The 16,870-nt window shown below is 44.2% G+C and overlaps 1 protein-coding gene across 5 annotated transcripts in view; it reads left to right on the top strand.

Annotated features, from left to right (window-relative positions):
• Window positions 1–16,498, top strand: part of scn8ab (sodium channel, voltage gated, type VIII, alpha subunit b) — a 140,280-nt gene extending 123,782 nt beyond the window's left edge. For all 5 annotated transcript variants that reach the window (XM_060920257.1, XM_060920255.1, XM_060920258.1 and 2 more), the window contains 6 exons: window positions 5,371–5,655; window positions 10,596–10,649; window positions 12,370–12,507; window positions 12,899–13,003; window positions 13,101–13,371; window positions 15,345–16,498. In XM_060920257.1, the coding sequence (XP_060776240.1) occupies window positions 5,371–5,655; window positions 10,596–10,649; window positions 12,370–12,507; window positions 12,899–13,003; window positions 13,101–13,371; window positions 15,345–16,498 (2,007 nt within the window). The remainder of the gene's footprint in view (window positions 1–5,370; window positions 5,656–10,595; window positions 10,650–12,369; window positions 12,508–12,898; window positions 13,004–13,100; window positions 13,372–15,344) is intronic.
• Window positions 16,499–16,870: the final 372 nt, after the last annotated feature.

Genomic DNA, 16,870 nt, shown 5'->3' with positions numbered 1-16,870 from the left:
CGACAGCTTGGTGGCCGATGACTGCAGGGTGTTGTGGGCGTACTCCGCCCATGGCAGCCAGGTGCTCCACGATGTCGGGTTATCCATAGCCAGGCCTCGCAGGGTGGTTTCCAGGTCCTGGTTGAGCCTCTCCGTCTGACCATTGGACTGTGGGTGAAACCCAGAGGAGAGGCTGGCAGTGGCTCCGATGACCTTGCAGAACCCGTGCCACACTCGGGAGGAGAACTGGGGCCCTCGGTCTGAGACGATGTCCTGTGGAAGACCAAAGACTCGGAAGACATGATTAAACAAAAGTTTCGCAGTTTCAAGAGCAGAGGGGAGTTTGCACAGTGGTATGAAGCGGCAGGCCTTGGAGAATCTGTCAACTAAGACCAAAATGACCGTGTTACCTTGTGACTCAGGGAGACCCGTGATAAAGTCGACTGCCACGTGGGACCAGGGACGCCGGGGAATGGTCAGAGGATGCAGGAGACCCTGGGGACGCTGTCGTGGGTTCTTGGTTCTGGTGCAAACCTCACAGGACAGGACAAATGACCTTACTTCCTTCTCCATGTTAGGCCACCAGAAGCGTCTTTTCAGGAAGTCCAGGGTCCTCCGAGCTCCCGGGTGGGCGGTGAGAGGGGAAGAGTGACCCCACTGGAGAACCTTGGCCCGGGCTTGATGTGGGACGTACAAGAGGCCTGGTGGCCCCGTCCCAGGACCGGGGTCCTGGCGTTGGGCTCGTCGGACAGCCTCCTCAATACCCCAGCGGACAGGGGCCACAATCCGGGACACAGGGATAATAGGCCCGACTTCATTCTCCCTGTTAGTGGCAGAGAACAGTCTGGACAGTGCGTCAGGTTTGGTGTTCTTGGAGCCGGGGCGGTATGAGAGGGTGAAGTCAAACCGACTGAAAAACAGGGCCCACCTAGCCTGTCGAGGGTTCAGTCTCTTGGCTTGCTGGAGGTACTCCAGGTTCTTGTGGTCAGTCCAAACCAGGAATGGATGTTGTGCTCCCTCCAGCCAGTGCCTCCACTCCTCAAGGGCCAGTTTGACCGCTAGCAGTTCTCGATCCCCCACATCGTACCGGGACTCAGCAGGACTCAGGCGGTGGGAGAAGTAAGCGCAGGGGTGCAGCTTTCCTTCCGAACGTTGAGAGAGCACCGCGCCGACACCACTGTCCGAGGCGTCCACCTCCACGATGAATGGTTGGGAGGTGTCCGGGAGAACCAGAATGGGTGCCGTGCAGAAGCGGTCCTTGAGGTCTTTGAACGCCTTTTCTGCCTGAGGAGACCAGCCATAAGATCCACCTGTCCCTTTGGTGAGGTCTGACATGGGTGCTGCCACAGAACTGAAGTTCCTGATGAACTTGCGGTAGAAGTTAGCGAATCCTAAGAACCGCTGAACCTCCTTAACGGACTTGGGAGTAGGCCAATCCCGGACGGCCAGGGTCTTGGCAGGGTCCATTTGGAGTTGGCCTGTCCGTACAATAAATCCCAGAAAGGAGACCTCGGGAACATGAAATTCGCATTTCTGGGCCTTGGCGAACAGATTGTTCTGTAGCAGCCTCTGGAGAACCTGGCGGACATGGTGGCGGTGCTCCTGCACGGTCTTGGAAAAGATAAGGATGTCGTCGAGGTAGACAAAAACGTATAGGTTAATCATGTCCCTTAAGACGTCGTTGATTAGGGCCTGAAAAACAGCTGGTGCGTTGGTGAGTCCGAAGGGCATCACCTGGTATTCGTAGTGCCCAGACGGGGTGTTAAAGGCAGTCTTCCACTCGTCTCCCTGTCGGATACGGATGAGGTGGTATGCGTTCCGTAGGTCCAACTTGGTGAAGACGGTGGCGCCTTGGAGCAGGTCGAAAGCTGTGGACATCAGCGGAAGGGGATATCGGTTGCGCACAGTGATCTTATTCAGGCCCCTGTAATCAATACATGGTCAGAGCCCCCCATCCTTCTTGCCGACAAAGAAGAAGCCGGCTCCAGCAGGTGAAGTGGAGGGTCGAATAAACCCAGAGACCAGGGCATCTTTGAGGTATTCCTCCATGGCCTTGCGTTCTGGCTGAGAGAGTGAAAACAGTCTGCCACGAGGAGGGGTAGTCCCAGGGAGCAAGTCGATGGCACAGTCGTAGGCCCGGTGCGGAGGAAGAACGGCGGCCCTGCTCTTGCTGAATACCTCCTTGAGATCCCAGTACTCTGTGGGAACTTGAGATAACTCGGTGAGATCAGGGGGCTCGGCAGGAGACACAGGAGAGCTAGAGAGCAGACAAGAGGCATGGCATGCAGGGCCCCATTCCACAACCTGGCTTGTTACCCAGTCTATGCGAGGGTTGTGGCGAGTAAGCCAAGGAAGGCCTAGAATAACTGGGAACTCAGGTGAAGGAATCAGGTGCAGGGATATTTCTTCCTTGTGACCTTGAGACTGGAGGAAAACTGGAGAAGTAACTTGGGTGACTCTTCCATCACCTAACGCTTGGCCATCGAGGGCAGACACAGACAGTGGGACTTCAAGAGGTGCAGTCGGAATATTGATGCTTTGGGCGAAGTGAATATCCATAAAGTTCCCAGCCGCCCCTGAGTCTATCAAAGCTTGACAAGAGTGGACAGACTCACCCCAGGAGATGGAGACCGGGATGTAGATTCCTTGGCCAGGGAGTCCGGGAGAGAGGGTAGGCCCCGTCACAACCCTCCCTCGGCTGGACGGGGCGGTCCTTTTCCCAAGAGTTCGGGACATGATGCTCGGAAGTGACCAGGCTTGCCACAGTAGATGCAGCACTTGTCCCTCCTTCTGCGCTCCCTCTCAGATGCGGAGAGGCGAGTACGACCCACTTGCATGGGTTCTGGACAGTCACTGAAGGAGGTAGACGGTCTCCAGGTAGAGGTAGGGAGGCTGGGGGGGCTCAAGGCTTGGTGGCGTTCTCTCATCCTGTTATCCAGACGAATAGCATGTGAGATGAGGGTTTCGAGGTCACTTGGGCATCCAATAGAGGCCAGACCGTCCTTGATGGGGTCAGACAGACCATGGTGGAAGGCTGACACCAGGGCAGTCTCGTTCCATCCACTTACTGCTGCGAGTGTTCGGAACGAGATGGCGTAATCTGCGACGCTTCCTCCTTGCCGGATGGACATGAGCTTTCGGGCTGCGTCGGTACTGATGTCTGCCTGATCGAAGACCCGAAGCATCTCTTCAGAAAACAGCTGGAAATCAAAGCACTCAGGTCCCTGTCTTTGCCAGATAGCAGTAGCCCAGGCTCGCGCCTTACCAGCTAATAAGGTGATCACAAAGGCAATCTTGCGGCGATCCGTAGTGTAGGTGGTAGGCTGAAGCTCAAAGGTGAGTTGACACTGAGTAAGGAACTCTCGGCACTCACTGTGCTTGCCGTCATACCTCTGTGGTGCAGGAAGGCTGGGTTCGCGAGGTGAAGAAGGCAGCATTGCAGGAGGCACTGGAGCAGGAGTGGGAGCTGGATCAGGAGCAGGAACTGGATCAGGAGCAGGAGATGCAGGCAGAGATGTCAGCTGTGCCAGGGTTTTCCCAATTTGCTGAAGCAGTTCCTCGTGGCGAGCGAGGGCCTCACGTTGGCTGGTGAGCGTACGTCCATGAGCGTCCATGGTCGCTCCGAAGCGTGTCAAAGCTGCCATAATTCCCTGAAGGTTGGCCGGGTAGACAGTTGAAGCAGCCTCTGCTGAGTCGGTCATGACGGAGTCTTTCTGTTAGGGTTTTGCTGGGATTCGAACCTGGTTCGTTGGTGTGATAATCCAGCAAACCCCCACTAGGCCACCAGGGGGATGACTCAAATGCAGAGGCGTGAGGCGGAAGTAGAAAAAGAATCAAAAGGTTTATTTAAACTATATACACTATATACAGGGCAAAACAAAAGACAAAAAAAAACCAAAGAGTAAAATCCAAAAGAAAAGCAAAGTGCAAAAATACAAAAGCTAAGAAGATCAAAAAACACAGTACAAAGGAAACTGGAGATAAACATAACAGCACAAAGACTCCGTGACAAGAGGACTGAACTCAGGGGTATAAATAGACAAACTAATTAAGGACACAGGTGAAGATAATTAGGCAATTAACACAAACACAAAACACAGGAACAGTGGCGGCCTCTAGAGGCCAAAATAAACACGACATGAAAAGGAAATAACAGCGGCCTCTAGAGGCCAAAACAGTCCTAGTCCTAACAGGAACTGATCCAATGACAAGCCACTGTACCCCTAAAGGTACAAAAGTCACAGTTATTCCACAAAATCAAGTCGTACACGAGCTGATAGGCGATGAGGCACGTAGCACCGAGATGTACGACGAGATTAAGTGGAATAACTGTTTTATTCTATCCACATTCACTGGATTTTGAGAAACAGTGTATTTTTATTATTTGCAAATTCGATAAATAAAAACTTATACAAAATGTCTGACAAAATAATTTCCGCTTAGAATGTAAACAAACTGGCAAAATGACAGGAGCAACTTGTGAAGAATGCGATAATAATTATTGAAAAATAAAAAAAGATGTTCTTACCATAAAATACTTTCATTCCATATTTTGGTTTTGCTTTCTGGGCGATTTGTTTTCGACTAGAGTTTTTATTTTGTCCTCGGTTGGTTCAGTAACACGCTCCATCATTTTGTTTTTCTTCTTTAGGGTTTTTTGGTGGTTGGCAAACGAACTTAAAGGTGCATTACCGCCACCAACTGGGCTGGAACAGGAGATTTTTTTTTTGGGGGGGGGGGACAAAACTATGTTCTTTTAGCTGTTTCTGCTTCTTTTAAATACATAACAGTGATATATCCTACTTGATGCGCACCACCATTTTGTTTTTCTCTACTCACGGTATATGAACTGATATCTCTGTAGTAGAGTGGCCAATCAAACCGTACAATTACTCATATACAACGAATGTGGATAGAATAATGTACTTTATTTTCTGAGAGTGCACTAATTAAGAAGTTCCATGCTGACATTGTCATGTTGAATTTTTTACTCAATTTGATGGTTTTGTGTAGGTAAATGTCAAAATGCCTGAAAGGTGCTGCATCTGTTGGCGTCAGATATGTTGGATTGGATTAATGGATTCTTAACGGAGTAATAAATATAAGGATAATGGTGGATCTGTAATATCCAGAATCAAGCTGTATTATTTCTGTATGTTTGCCGCTTTTCTGAAAGGGTGTCTATAATTCCAGAGGTAACTCTCACCAGTTTTCAATACTCATGATTTACAGTTAAATTTTTGAGCAGACTAAAGAGCCACGATTTCATTCCACAAATTAGTTACTGTAAGTCCCCTTTACAACTTCACTTGCCTATAGATTGAATAAAGTCTGGAGATGACTGAATTGTTGTATCTACTTATGGTAGCGTGTCGTCTCTGTTGTTATTAGGTTGTGGTGAACGCGCTGGTGGGGGCCATCCCATCCATCATGAACGTGCTGTTGGTGTGTCTGATCTTCTGGCTCATCTTCAGTATTATGGGGGTGAACATGTTTGCTGGAAAGTACTACTACTGCTTTAACGAAACGGCTGAGGAATATTTCGATACTAATAAGGTCAACAACAAGACGGAATGTTTGGCACTCATCAGCTTAAATTACAGTGAGGTTCGCTGGAAAAACGTCAAGATCAACTTTGATAACGTGGGAGCTGGATATCTGGCACTTTTACAAGTGGTGTGTTTTATTTTATTATTTTATTAAACTGTCATTAGGAGTACTGTATTTGCATTGGGCCTTAAGTATTGCAGTTATCTATTATATGAGCTGACTAATTTGGTAATAACAGTGACATGAATGTCATCTTGGATATGAAGGTCATGGCAATATTGGGCTTTCAGTGATTTCTCTGAACTGTTCGATTTCTGTGTCGAAGTGATTGTACAACATTTCTTTAATAGAAAAAACCCATGAACCCAGATAGCACACCTACATCGGTCCACCATCAGCTGCGCTGACGGTCCATCAGAGGTATGACCAGTGAGCCTTCGTCAGGCCGACTTCGGCAAGCCGATAAAGGGGAAAAAAAAGGCTGCAGATATTCACTTTAGCTGTTCTCGTATTTTTTTTATTCTAAAGATTATTCAATTTTAACAGCAGGGTAGTATTGTAACTTTTCATTTTCAGAATCTGCAGAATATTTTCAGAATCCAGCAGCCCACTAGCGACACTGAGCAGCAAACACATTTGGTGGTCCGTTATCAGACCACCAGCGGCTCGTGGGTGGCAGGACACGCAGGAGTAATGAGATCTCATTTTCCCCCCCTTTATTGGCTTGCCAACGTCGGCCTGACAAAGGCCGGCTGGTCATACCTCTGATGGACCGTCAGCGCAGCCAACGGTGGGCCACTGTTAGGCTGACGTAGGTGTGCTATCTGGGAATTTGGTGCAGAAGTTTTAATTTTCTTTGGGTTTTCTGAAAATCAACAAAGGGTCAAAATTATACATACAGGACCAAAAATTTACATACACTTACTTAGATTATTAATTCAGAGGTGCTGAAACTTCCAAAATGTCTCTTATCTTGCCAAGGCCGAGGTCTCTTAACTTCCTTTTAGTTATCATGATTTACTACAGCTGGTATCTTCTCTGTACCTTCATAAAAAGGGTTTGTTTATAGCACTCATTGGGTTGACCAGCACACAGTAAAATGGGAAAGTCCAAGGAGCTCAGTGCAGATCTGAGAAAGAGGATCGCAGATTATACACAACTCCAGAATCTCTTGGAGCCATTTCTAAACAACTGCAAATTCCAAGATCAGTTCAAACAATTGTATGCAAGTTACTGTGAGGTGTAGTCACTTTGACAAGCCACTTCACTTCACTTCACGAAAACCCAAACTGTCACCCTCAGCTGAAAGGAAATTGGTTTGGATGGTCAGGAACAACCTGGGAACCACCATGTCACAGCCCTACCATGAATTGGAAGCTGATGGATCACTGTCTACAGTTCAGTGAGTTTTATATCACCATGAACTAAGAGGCTGCTATCCAAGAAATAACCCCCTGCTCCAAAATTGACACCTTCAAGCTTAAAGTTTGCAACTGACCACACGGACAATGAAAAAGTCTTCTAGAGGAAAGCTGTATGGTCAGATGAGACAAAGATTGAGTTGTTTGTCCAGAATGACCACCATGCACAGAGGGACACTGTACCAGCTGGTGGTGGTAGGATCATCATGCTCTGGGGCTGTTTTGCTGCCAGTGGAACTGGTTCATTGCACAAAGTGGATGGAATAATGGAGGAGGACTACCTCAGGATTTTTCAGCATAACCTCAAACCATTGGACACTTGAACATGATTGGAAGTCACAAGAGGATAATGAACCCAAACACACATCAGAGTTGGTTGTGGAGGATGACGCAGGTTAACATTAAGCTTAAAACAAGTCCTGACTTCAACCCTATTGAAAATATGGAACGTGTTTATAAGTTGAGTCTGTGCCAACCCCCCCCAAATTTAATTGAACTACCAATTCTACTGTGAAGAGTCGTGAAATATCCAACCAGAATTCTGCCAGAAGCTTGTTCATGGTGAACAAAAATGTTTGGTCAAGGTGAATCTTGCAAAAAGACAGTTTACCCAAATATTAGGTGTGCTGTATGTATATTTTTGACCCTGTATGTATACTTTTGATCCTGTGTTGATTTCAGAAAACCCAAAGAAAATTGTGCAGCGAATTCTATTTGTTTTAAAGATGTGTGCTGTACAATCATTCTGCCACAGAAAAATAACAGTTCAGAGAAATAACTGAAAACCCAAATATCGCCATGGGATTCATATCCAAGATGACATTCATGCCACTGTATGTAAACTTATGACCATAACTGTAAATATGGAGGGGATTTATAGAAACTTGTGTACTGATTGGTCAAGAGATTTGGACTATTTCTTGATAATCACCTCAAGCGACTCGGCAAAATGGCGGCCAATCGCTTCGTCACCGTAAGTGAGGAAGAATTACAGATGAAAGAAAATGCTGTTCCTAAAAACACTAAAGATGCTCCAATGTTTGGTCTAAAACTATTTAAAGGGAAGGTGGAATTGTGATTTATTTTATCCATTTCAAAACAAAGGATATTATGTGACTCGGCGTAGATAAGCGACACAAGTCTGCGCCGCAAAGTTGTTGCATTTACATGAAGATTTTGAAAATTGAAATCAAATTAGCTGCTTTTCCATTTTCAAAGGCATCTCTTTGAGTGAATTGGCTTTTCTGCTAGGAGAATTTTATTAGTATTTATTAGATTAAATACTGCCTCTATAACAAGGGGTCAAACATGAAAAATGCAATGTCTAAACCATAAATGTTGGCACCACCAAAAAATGTTAAAGATATCACAATAACTGTAATAAAGTTTACTGTGGTATAATTTATCACAATATCGTTATGACATCATCATAATTGCCCAACCTTACCGTTAACTATCTAAGGAACATCTGCAGAATTCTTCAGGTTTAGAGACAAAATCATATTTAAAAGATGAATGCAATGTTTGAGTGCATAATGAAGTTCAATGTACTGTAGGTTGGGTTGTTGTTTTTTTTTAACTTGTCTACAGTTTCAACTTCTGTGAAAGTTAGAATTCCAACACTACAGTGGATATAAAATTTACACACCCCGTTAAAAGGATAGGGTTTTTTTAATGTAAAAAAAATGAGACCACGATAAATAATTTCAAAACTTTTCTCACCTTTAATTTGACCTATAACCTGTACAATTCAACTGAAAAACAAACAAATATGTCAGGGGGAAAAATGTTTAAAAAAAAAAAGTACAATAAGCTGGTTGCATAAGTGTGCACACCCTTAAACTAATACTTTGTTGAAGCACCTTTTGATTTAATTACAGCATCCAGTCTTTTTGGGTCGGAGTCTATCAGCCTGCCACATCTAGACTTGGCAATATTTGCCGACTCTTCCATGCAAAAGCGCTCCAAATCTGTCAGATTGCGAGGGCGTCTCTTGTGCACAGCCCTCTTCAGGTCACCCCACAGACTTTCAACTGGATTTAGGGCTGGGCCATTCCAAAACTTTTTGGGGGTCATTGTCATGGTGAAAGATGAAATTCCTTTTCATCTTCAGTTTTCTAGCAGACACCTGAAGGTTTTGGGCCAAAATTGACTGGTGTTTAGAACTGTTCATAATTCCCTCCACCTTGACTAAAGCCCCTGTTCCAGCTGAAGAAAAACCACCCCAAAACATGATGCTGCCACCACCATGCTTCACCGTGGGTATGGGGTTCTTTTGTTATGCACTGCAAAAAAAATGAAAACTGAATTTGAGGAGAAAATTCCTTAATACTAGTGAAATGATCTTGCTGCATGGACAGATAATTTTACTTGACAAGACATCTTGGAATAAGTTGCTTACAATCTAGAACTAGTTTTCATAATCTCAGAGTTGGTGTCTTGTATTCTTCTAATAGGAAATGCTAGATCGCTTCAACTGTATTCAAGATATTCTGGCTTGTTAAGATGTCATTTTTGCAGTGTAGAAGAAAACAAGACACCAACTCTGAGATTATTAAACCTAGTTCTAGATTGTAACCGACTTATTCCAAGATGTCTTGTCAAGTAAAATTATCTGTCCATGCAGCAAGATGATTTCACTAGTATTAAGGAATTTTCTCTTCAAATTAAGTTTTCAGTTTTTTGCAGTGTTGTTTTTGCACCAAACATACCTTTTGGAATTGTGGCCAAAAGGTTCAACCTTGGTTTCATCAGACCAGAACACATCCTACATGCTTTTGGGAGAGTTGATGCTTTTTTTTTTCTTGCAAAATTTAGCTGAGCCTGGATGTTTTTCTTTGACCCTACCTCATAGTCCAGACATATGGAGAATACAGGAGATTGTTGTCACATGTAGTACACAACCAGTACTTGCCAGAAATTCCTGCAGCTCCTTCAGTGTTGCTGTAGGCCTCTCGGCAGCCTCCCTGACCAGTTTTCGTCTTGTCTTTTCATCAATTTTGGAGGGACGTCCAGTTCTTGATAATGTTGTCCCATTTTCTCCACTTCTTGATGACGGTCTTCACTGTGCTCCATGGTATATCTAATGCTGTGGAAATGTTTTTGTCCCCTTCTCCTGACTGATACCTTTCAACAATGAGATCCCTCTGACGCTTTGTAAGCTCTCTGTGAACCCTGGCTTTTGCTGGAGGAGGCAACGGAGTAAATGTCTGAACTTTATTTGGGGTTAATCAGAGTCATTTTAATTGATGGTAGGTGTGAACCCAAAAAGACTGAATGCTGTAATTAAATCAAAAGGCGCTTCAACAAAGTATTAGTTTAAGGGTGTGAACACATGCAACCAGCTTATTGTACGTTTTTTATTTTTATGTTTTTCCCCCTAACAGATTTGTTTGTTTTTCAATTGAATTGTACAGGTTATAGGTCACATTAAAGGTGGGAAAAGTTTTGAAATTATTTATCGTGGTCTCATTTTTTCTTTTTCCATCAGAAAAACCGATCATTTTAATGGGGTGTGTACACTTTATATATCCACTGTAATTCCTTTTCAGCTTATAACCAAAAATCCCAAGCTGTGTTGAAAGCCTGAAAGAGATAAAATGCAAGGATTTAACGCCTCCTTGTTCTGATGTTCTGCTCCATTAGGCCACGTTTAAAGGTTGGATGGACATCATGTACGCTGCTGTGGATTCCAGAAGGGTAAAACAAACATTATTGCTGTTTTGTAAGAGAACTGGAGCGAATTTAACAAACACTTTCACGATATACAGTAACTATGATTACATGCAGTCAAATAATCAGTTTATAATTCCTTTAAAAAAAAAGGAAGACAGACTGATGTTCTGTTGAAACGACTCACACAGCTGTAAATATGACCTGAGATCTGCCACACCCCTGCCCAATCCAAACAAACCTGACTGTACATAAGCAAACTTGCAAAATATGGAGAACGGTGAAAGGTTTCACATAGTTTTACCGAGTCTTACTGATGGAGAAGAACAGACAGTGTATAAAGATGGAACCGAGTTCCCTGTGTGTCACAGGAAATGATGTTTTCCATCACTGAAGACACCGAATAGCACCGTCACATGATCGGCACCTCATACTCCAACCTCTTCAAAACAAATCAACCAGGTTTGGAGAAGGGAAGCGTGTGCAGGAAGAATAGTGCACAGCCAAAACCACGCCCATGACCCGTGTTTACGGCAATGAGCTGCTTCCCTGGAGCCACCTGTATCAGTGGTTCAGGAGAGCATTTAATTGGACAATCATGATTAAATTCGAGAGATATGTTAGGCAATTTTCTTTAAAGTAGTGACTATAAAATTTAAATAAGAATATCTACAAAAGTAATTGGTCTGTTTGTCAGATATATTCTTGTACTGGTGTTGATGACACTAAGGGAAAGAGCAATTTTGATTTAAGCAGCACTTTAATAATCTGTTAAATTGGAAAATAATCATTATATAAACCTTTCTGTTGGATTGACTGACTATTAGATTCTGTACAAACGTTTTATTCTGCAATGGTGTTTTTTCCATTAAAGCTGTGCTGCCTTTCAGATTTTTCAAGTGTAGGTCATAAAAAGAATTTTCCGGACACCCAGTTATTTTTGTTTAGTAACTGAAAGCTACTGAATTTGAATCACAGACTTCCAATTTTATTAGTTTTTTTAAATAAAACAATTAATGAATTTTGGGCCACATGGCTCTGAATTCCCCACTATTTTTTCCTGCTTCACCATGACCCAATACAAGATACTACGTCATGCATCATGTGGTGGGCTTTCCCCATTCACGCAAGGCATTGTGGGAGACAAATTTGAAACAGGAGAGAAAAATGGAGGACGCGAGTGTGCGAATGAAACGTGAAAGAGCGACTACAGTAACGGAAAGAAAGCGAGAAGAAAAGACGTTATGTTCTATACGAAGGAAAGGAAACGCAGGACCAAACTCGATGTGATCAGCTATTCGTTTAGCGACAGAATGATGGAACTGTCAGTGCACGCTCAAAGGGAAACCTGTAGATGGCAGTAATGCAACACTGTGGATGCCAGCTGCCGTAAAACCCAAAAGAAGAAGAAGGTAAACCTGCGCATGCGCACACGGACTTCCTCTGTCTGCTTGACTGCGTGAAGCGAGCGATTTCATGCACGTTATTTGCTTTAATCCCCTCAAATTAAATAACTTCCCAGCCACAGAATGGCCTGATATTTTGTGAGATATTACAGAAATAAACAGATATCACAATCACCACATTTCAGATGGAACTAAATTTCACTGATTTTATGAAATCAAAAGGCCGTCTAGCTTTAAATACAAAAAAAAAAACTTTCATGACCTGGTCATTCAAATGTAAATATCTATTTTATTTGGGATGAAAATGTGCAACAATGAACATTTGCTCTGATTGCTTTCAGGTTGAAGACCAACCAAGATATGAAGATAATCTGTACATGTACATCTATTTTGTCATCTTCATCATCTTTGGCTCATTCTTTACACTTAATCTCTTCATTGGTGTTATCATCGACAACTTCAACCAACAGAAGAAAAAGATGAGTTCTCTTTCTTTCCTTTTTTCTCTTAAATGTCTTTCTCGTCAGTTACACCTGAATGTTTAATACTGATCCATTAAAAATAATTGAGAAATTGTGTAATGTATTAATGCTTAAGAAATGACATGATGACTCACAATTAGCGTCGTGATAACACCCCTCATTTGTAACTGTTGCTCGCGAGCTAGTTTCTCCTGTGTTTCAGAACTCAGTGTTCAGGTACTACACAGTTATTCTGTCATACTTTGCATCTGAATGTGGTTGGTGAAAAGCCACTGGGGTTCTTTCAGATACACAGTGTTGAGTGTGTTCGAACAGAAGCATTTCGTACACGCATGCCGCTGCAGTGGAGGTTTGTCAGGTTGTAACCAGTGTTATTTTATCCCTATACTTCGGAGGTCAGGATATCTTCATGACAGAAGAACAGAAGAAGTACTATAATGCAATGAAGAAACTGGGCTCAAAGAAACCACAGAAGCCCATCCCCAGACCACAGGTATGAAGAGGATTAGACATAAGCCACAGCACTTAAACAAAAAAGGCTTTCTGTTTGTTTTTATCGTCTTCCATCTACCTTTCCATTTTTCTTCCAGAACAACATCCAGGGGATGGTGTTCGACTTCGTCACACAACAAGTCTTCGACATCTCCATCATGATGCTCATCTGTCTCAACATGGTCACCATGATGGTGGAAACGGATGACCAGTCACCAGAGACGGAGAACATTCTGTACTGGGTCAACTTTGTCTTCATTATTGTTTTCACTGGCGAATTTGTCCTCAAGCTCTTTGCACTACGACATTACTACTTCACCAACGGCTGGAACATCTTTGACTGTGTCGTGGTGATTCTGTCTATAGTGGGTGAGTAGAATGAAAGGACGTGGATTACGGATGTGATGGAGATTTGTCAAATGATAGTTATGCAAAACAACAAAGGAAACCCATGAATTTGCCTTTTAAATTTGAATGATGGCTGAAGGATCATGCCAACGACCAGAAAAAACAAACTGTGATTTGGTGCATGCTTGAGTTTGACTTTCTGCTTCCTTACTCATACAGAAACCTCTCGGGTTTCTATAGTTAGTAAAACTGGCTAATTTAATTAATCTTCATATATTTTCACCAACCTATGTCAGGACAAAAGAAAACCCCTCCTTTGAGATCATGCTGTTCTACCCTTGTGCCATTAACTGTAAAACATTTTGTTCAGTGTGTTAAGGCCAATTCACACTGGACACCTCACATCAAGACTTCAATCCACTCCACTTTAGCAATCATTTCAGTCCATACCAGCCACATCACAGACACGTCAAACACGAGCATCCCTTATTAGACATTAGCACTCATCAGACAACACTTCTCTGGATGCTGGGCACTTTATTTAAAACCTACACAAATTCTACAGAGATGTCATGATTGTGCAGCCTGTATTTTTAAGCCATGATACTCATTTAGCAACAACATGGTCGCACTGTCTCATACTGAACACATTTTAGTGACAGGGACATGGCTTAGACAGGGTGTGGCTGACAGGGACATGGCTTAGAGGGGGTGTGGCTGACAGGGACATGGCTTAGACAGGGTGTGGCTGACAGGGACATGGCTTAGAGGGGGTGTAGCTGACAGGGACATGGCTTAGACGGGGTGTGGCTGACAGGGACATGGCTTAGAGGGGGCGTGGCTGACAGGGACATGGCTTAGACGGGGCGTGGCTGACAGGGACATGGCTTAGACGGGGTGTGGCTGACAGGGACATGGCTTAGACGGGGTGTGGCTGACAGGGACATGGCTTAGACGGGGCGTGGCTGACAGGGACATGGCTTAGACGGGGTGTGGCTGACAGGGACATGGCTTAGACGGGGCGTGGCTGACAGGGACATGGCTTAGAGGGGGTGTGGCTGACAGGGACATGGCTTAGACGGGGTGTGGCTGACAGGGACATGGCTTAGACGGGGTGTGGCTGACAGGGACATGGCTTAGACGGGGTGTGGCTGACAGGGACATGGCTTAGAGGGGGTGTGGCTGACAGGGACATGGCTTAGAGGGGGTGTGGCTGACAGGGACATGGCTTAGAGGGGGTGTGGCTGACAGGGACATGGCTTAGAGGGGGTGTGGCTGACAGGGACATGGCTTAGAGGGGGTGTGGCTGACAGGGACATGGCTTAGAGGGGGTGTGGCTGACAGGGACATGGCTTAGAGGGGGTGTGGCTGACAGGGACATGGCTTAGAGGGGGTGTTGTCAGTGGGGGATTTTGGGATTTGTAGTTCCCAGAGGCTATGAAAAGCTGACTAGTTTTATTTAATGATTGTGTTTATAATTAAACATTAAACAGTTCATATATTTAAATCTTTAAAAAATTTCCAGAGATCTAAATTAATCTGCTCATAAACAGATTAAAATCTACATGCACTGTTGCTCTTTTTCCTCCCAGTAACTGGTATGGAAACACAGCTGAGACATGTCCAGTGTGAACTGACAGAGGCTTTAACTCAAATGACACGTACTGTGTTAATTCTGAGTTTTTTGCAGAGTGACGGTGATTCTGCGGCTGTGGTGCTGATGCAGATTTATTTGTAGTCGGTGTAGCTGCATGTACAAGTGCATGTACATATTCACTCCCAATTACTTGGCCATGGAGATGATTTTTTTAAATGACTAACCAAGTATTCTCTCCATAAGTCTAAAAGTCAGTCAGTATAGTCTTGTTATATAAAAGGAATAAGTATCCTTCTACATATCTTCTTTGTGTAAAAGTGAAACTTTAAATAGTGTTTTTTTTTTTCAGTGACGCAATCTATTTGGTTGACCATGACCTCTGTTTCTCATATCTCAGGTATGTTCCTGGCAGACATGATTGAGAAGTACTTTGTTTCACCTACTCTGTTCAGGGTGATCCGTCTGGCTCGAATTGGTCGTATCCTGCGTTTAATCAAAGGAGCCAAGGGTATCCGGACCTTACTGTTTGCCTTAATGATGTCACTTCCTGCCCTGTTTAACATTGGCCTGCTGCTTTTCCTGGTCATGTTCATCTTCTCCATATTTGGTATGTCCAACTTTGCGTACGTGAAGCGGGAGCTCGGCATCGATGACCTGTACAACTTTGAGACATTTGGTAACAGTATGATTATTTTGTTCATGATCACCACGTCGGCAGGATGGGATGGTTTGCTTGCTCCCATTCTCAACTACCCACCTGATTGCAACCCTGACAAGGAGAACCCAGGAACCACAGTGAAGGGGGACTGTGGCAATCCTTCTGTGGGAATCTTCTTTTTTGTTATGTACATCATTGTGTCCTTCCTGATTGTTGTAAACATGTACATTGCCATTATTTTGGAGAACTTCAGCGTTGCAACGGAGGAGAGTGCTGATCCGTTGTGCGAGGATGACTTTGAGTCCTTCTATGAACTCTGGGAGAAGTTTGACCCAGACGCCTCACAGTTTATTACCTTTGCCAAGCTGCCAGACTTTGCAGATATACTGGAACATCCTTTACGCGTGCCTAAGCCCAACATAATCGAGCTTATTGCTATGGATCTACCCATGGTGAGTGGTGATCGTATCCACTGCTTGGACATCCTGTTTGCTTTTACCAAGCGCGTCCTGGGTGACAGCGATGATCTGGACATGATGCGTCAGCAGATGGAGGAGCGCTTTGTGGCAGCAAACCCTTCCAAAGTGTCCTATGAGCCAATCACCACCACGCTACGCCGCAAGCAGGAGGATGTGTCGGCTGTGGTGATCCAGAGGGCGTACCGCACCCACCTCAGCCGCCGGGGCTTCATCTGGAAACGCAAGCCTGCCAACAACAAGCTGGAGAACGGAGGGACAAATCAGGAGAAGAAGGACACCCCCTCTACTGCGTCCCTGCCATCCTATGACAGCGTAACCAAGCCTGAGAAGGAGATGCAAGATGGCAAGAACGAGGGAAAGGGTCATAAGGAGAAGGGCCGAAACCAAAAAAACGTCAGGGAATCCAAGTGTTAAGGCTGCAGCAGTGGAACACATGGACAGCAAAAACAGTCATGATAATTAATTTAATAACTGCAATTTCAAGCAAAACAAGCAGAAACCCTGAATCAGACTACACAGATACGTGTACAGATTAATTTCATTTGCAAGTAAGAAAATGATATTTTAAAAAGATCCATGAATAAAAGGACAAGACAAAAAAATTGTTTACAAACTTTACAGGTCTATGGATACAGTGGAAAGCACTGGGGTTTCTTCAAAGCTTGACTCTTTAAAGTTAAACCAAACATAATCAGCTTCCTGTGTGACACTGTTGCATCAAAACTTGAGTTAAATAAAATCAGATAGGATCTTTCACAAAGGACTGATACTTGATTATCGTGTACT

Source organism: Neoarius graeffei, chromosome 4 (assembly GCF_027579695.1).
Source record: "Neoarius graeffei isolate fNeoGra1 chromosome 4, fNeoGra1.pri, whole genome shotgun sequence".
NCBI classification, from domain to species: Eukaryota; Metazoa; Chordata; class Actinopteri; order Siluriformes; family Ariidae; genus Neoarius; species Neoarius graeffei.
The sequence above is the reverse complement of the archived record's forward strand: the minus strand, read 5'-3'. Positions and strand labels throughout refer to the sequence as shown.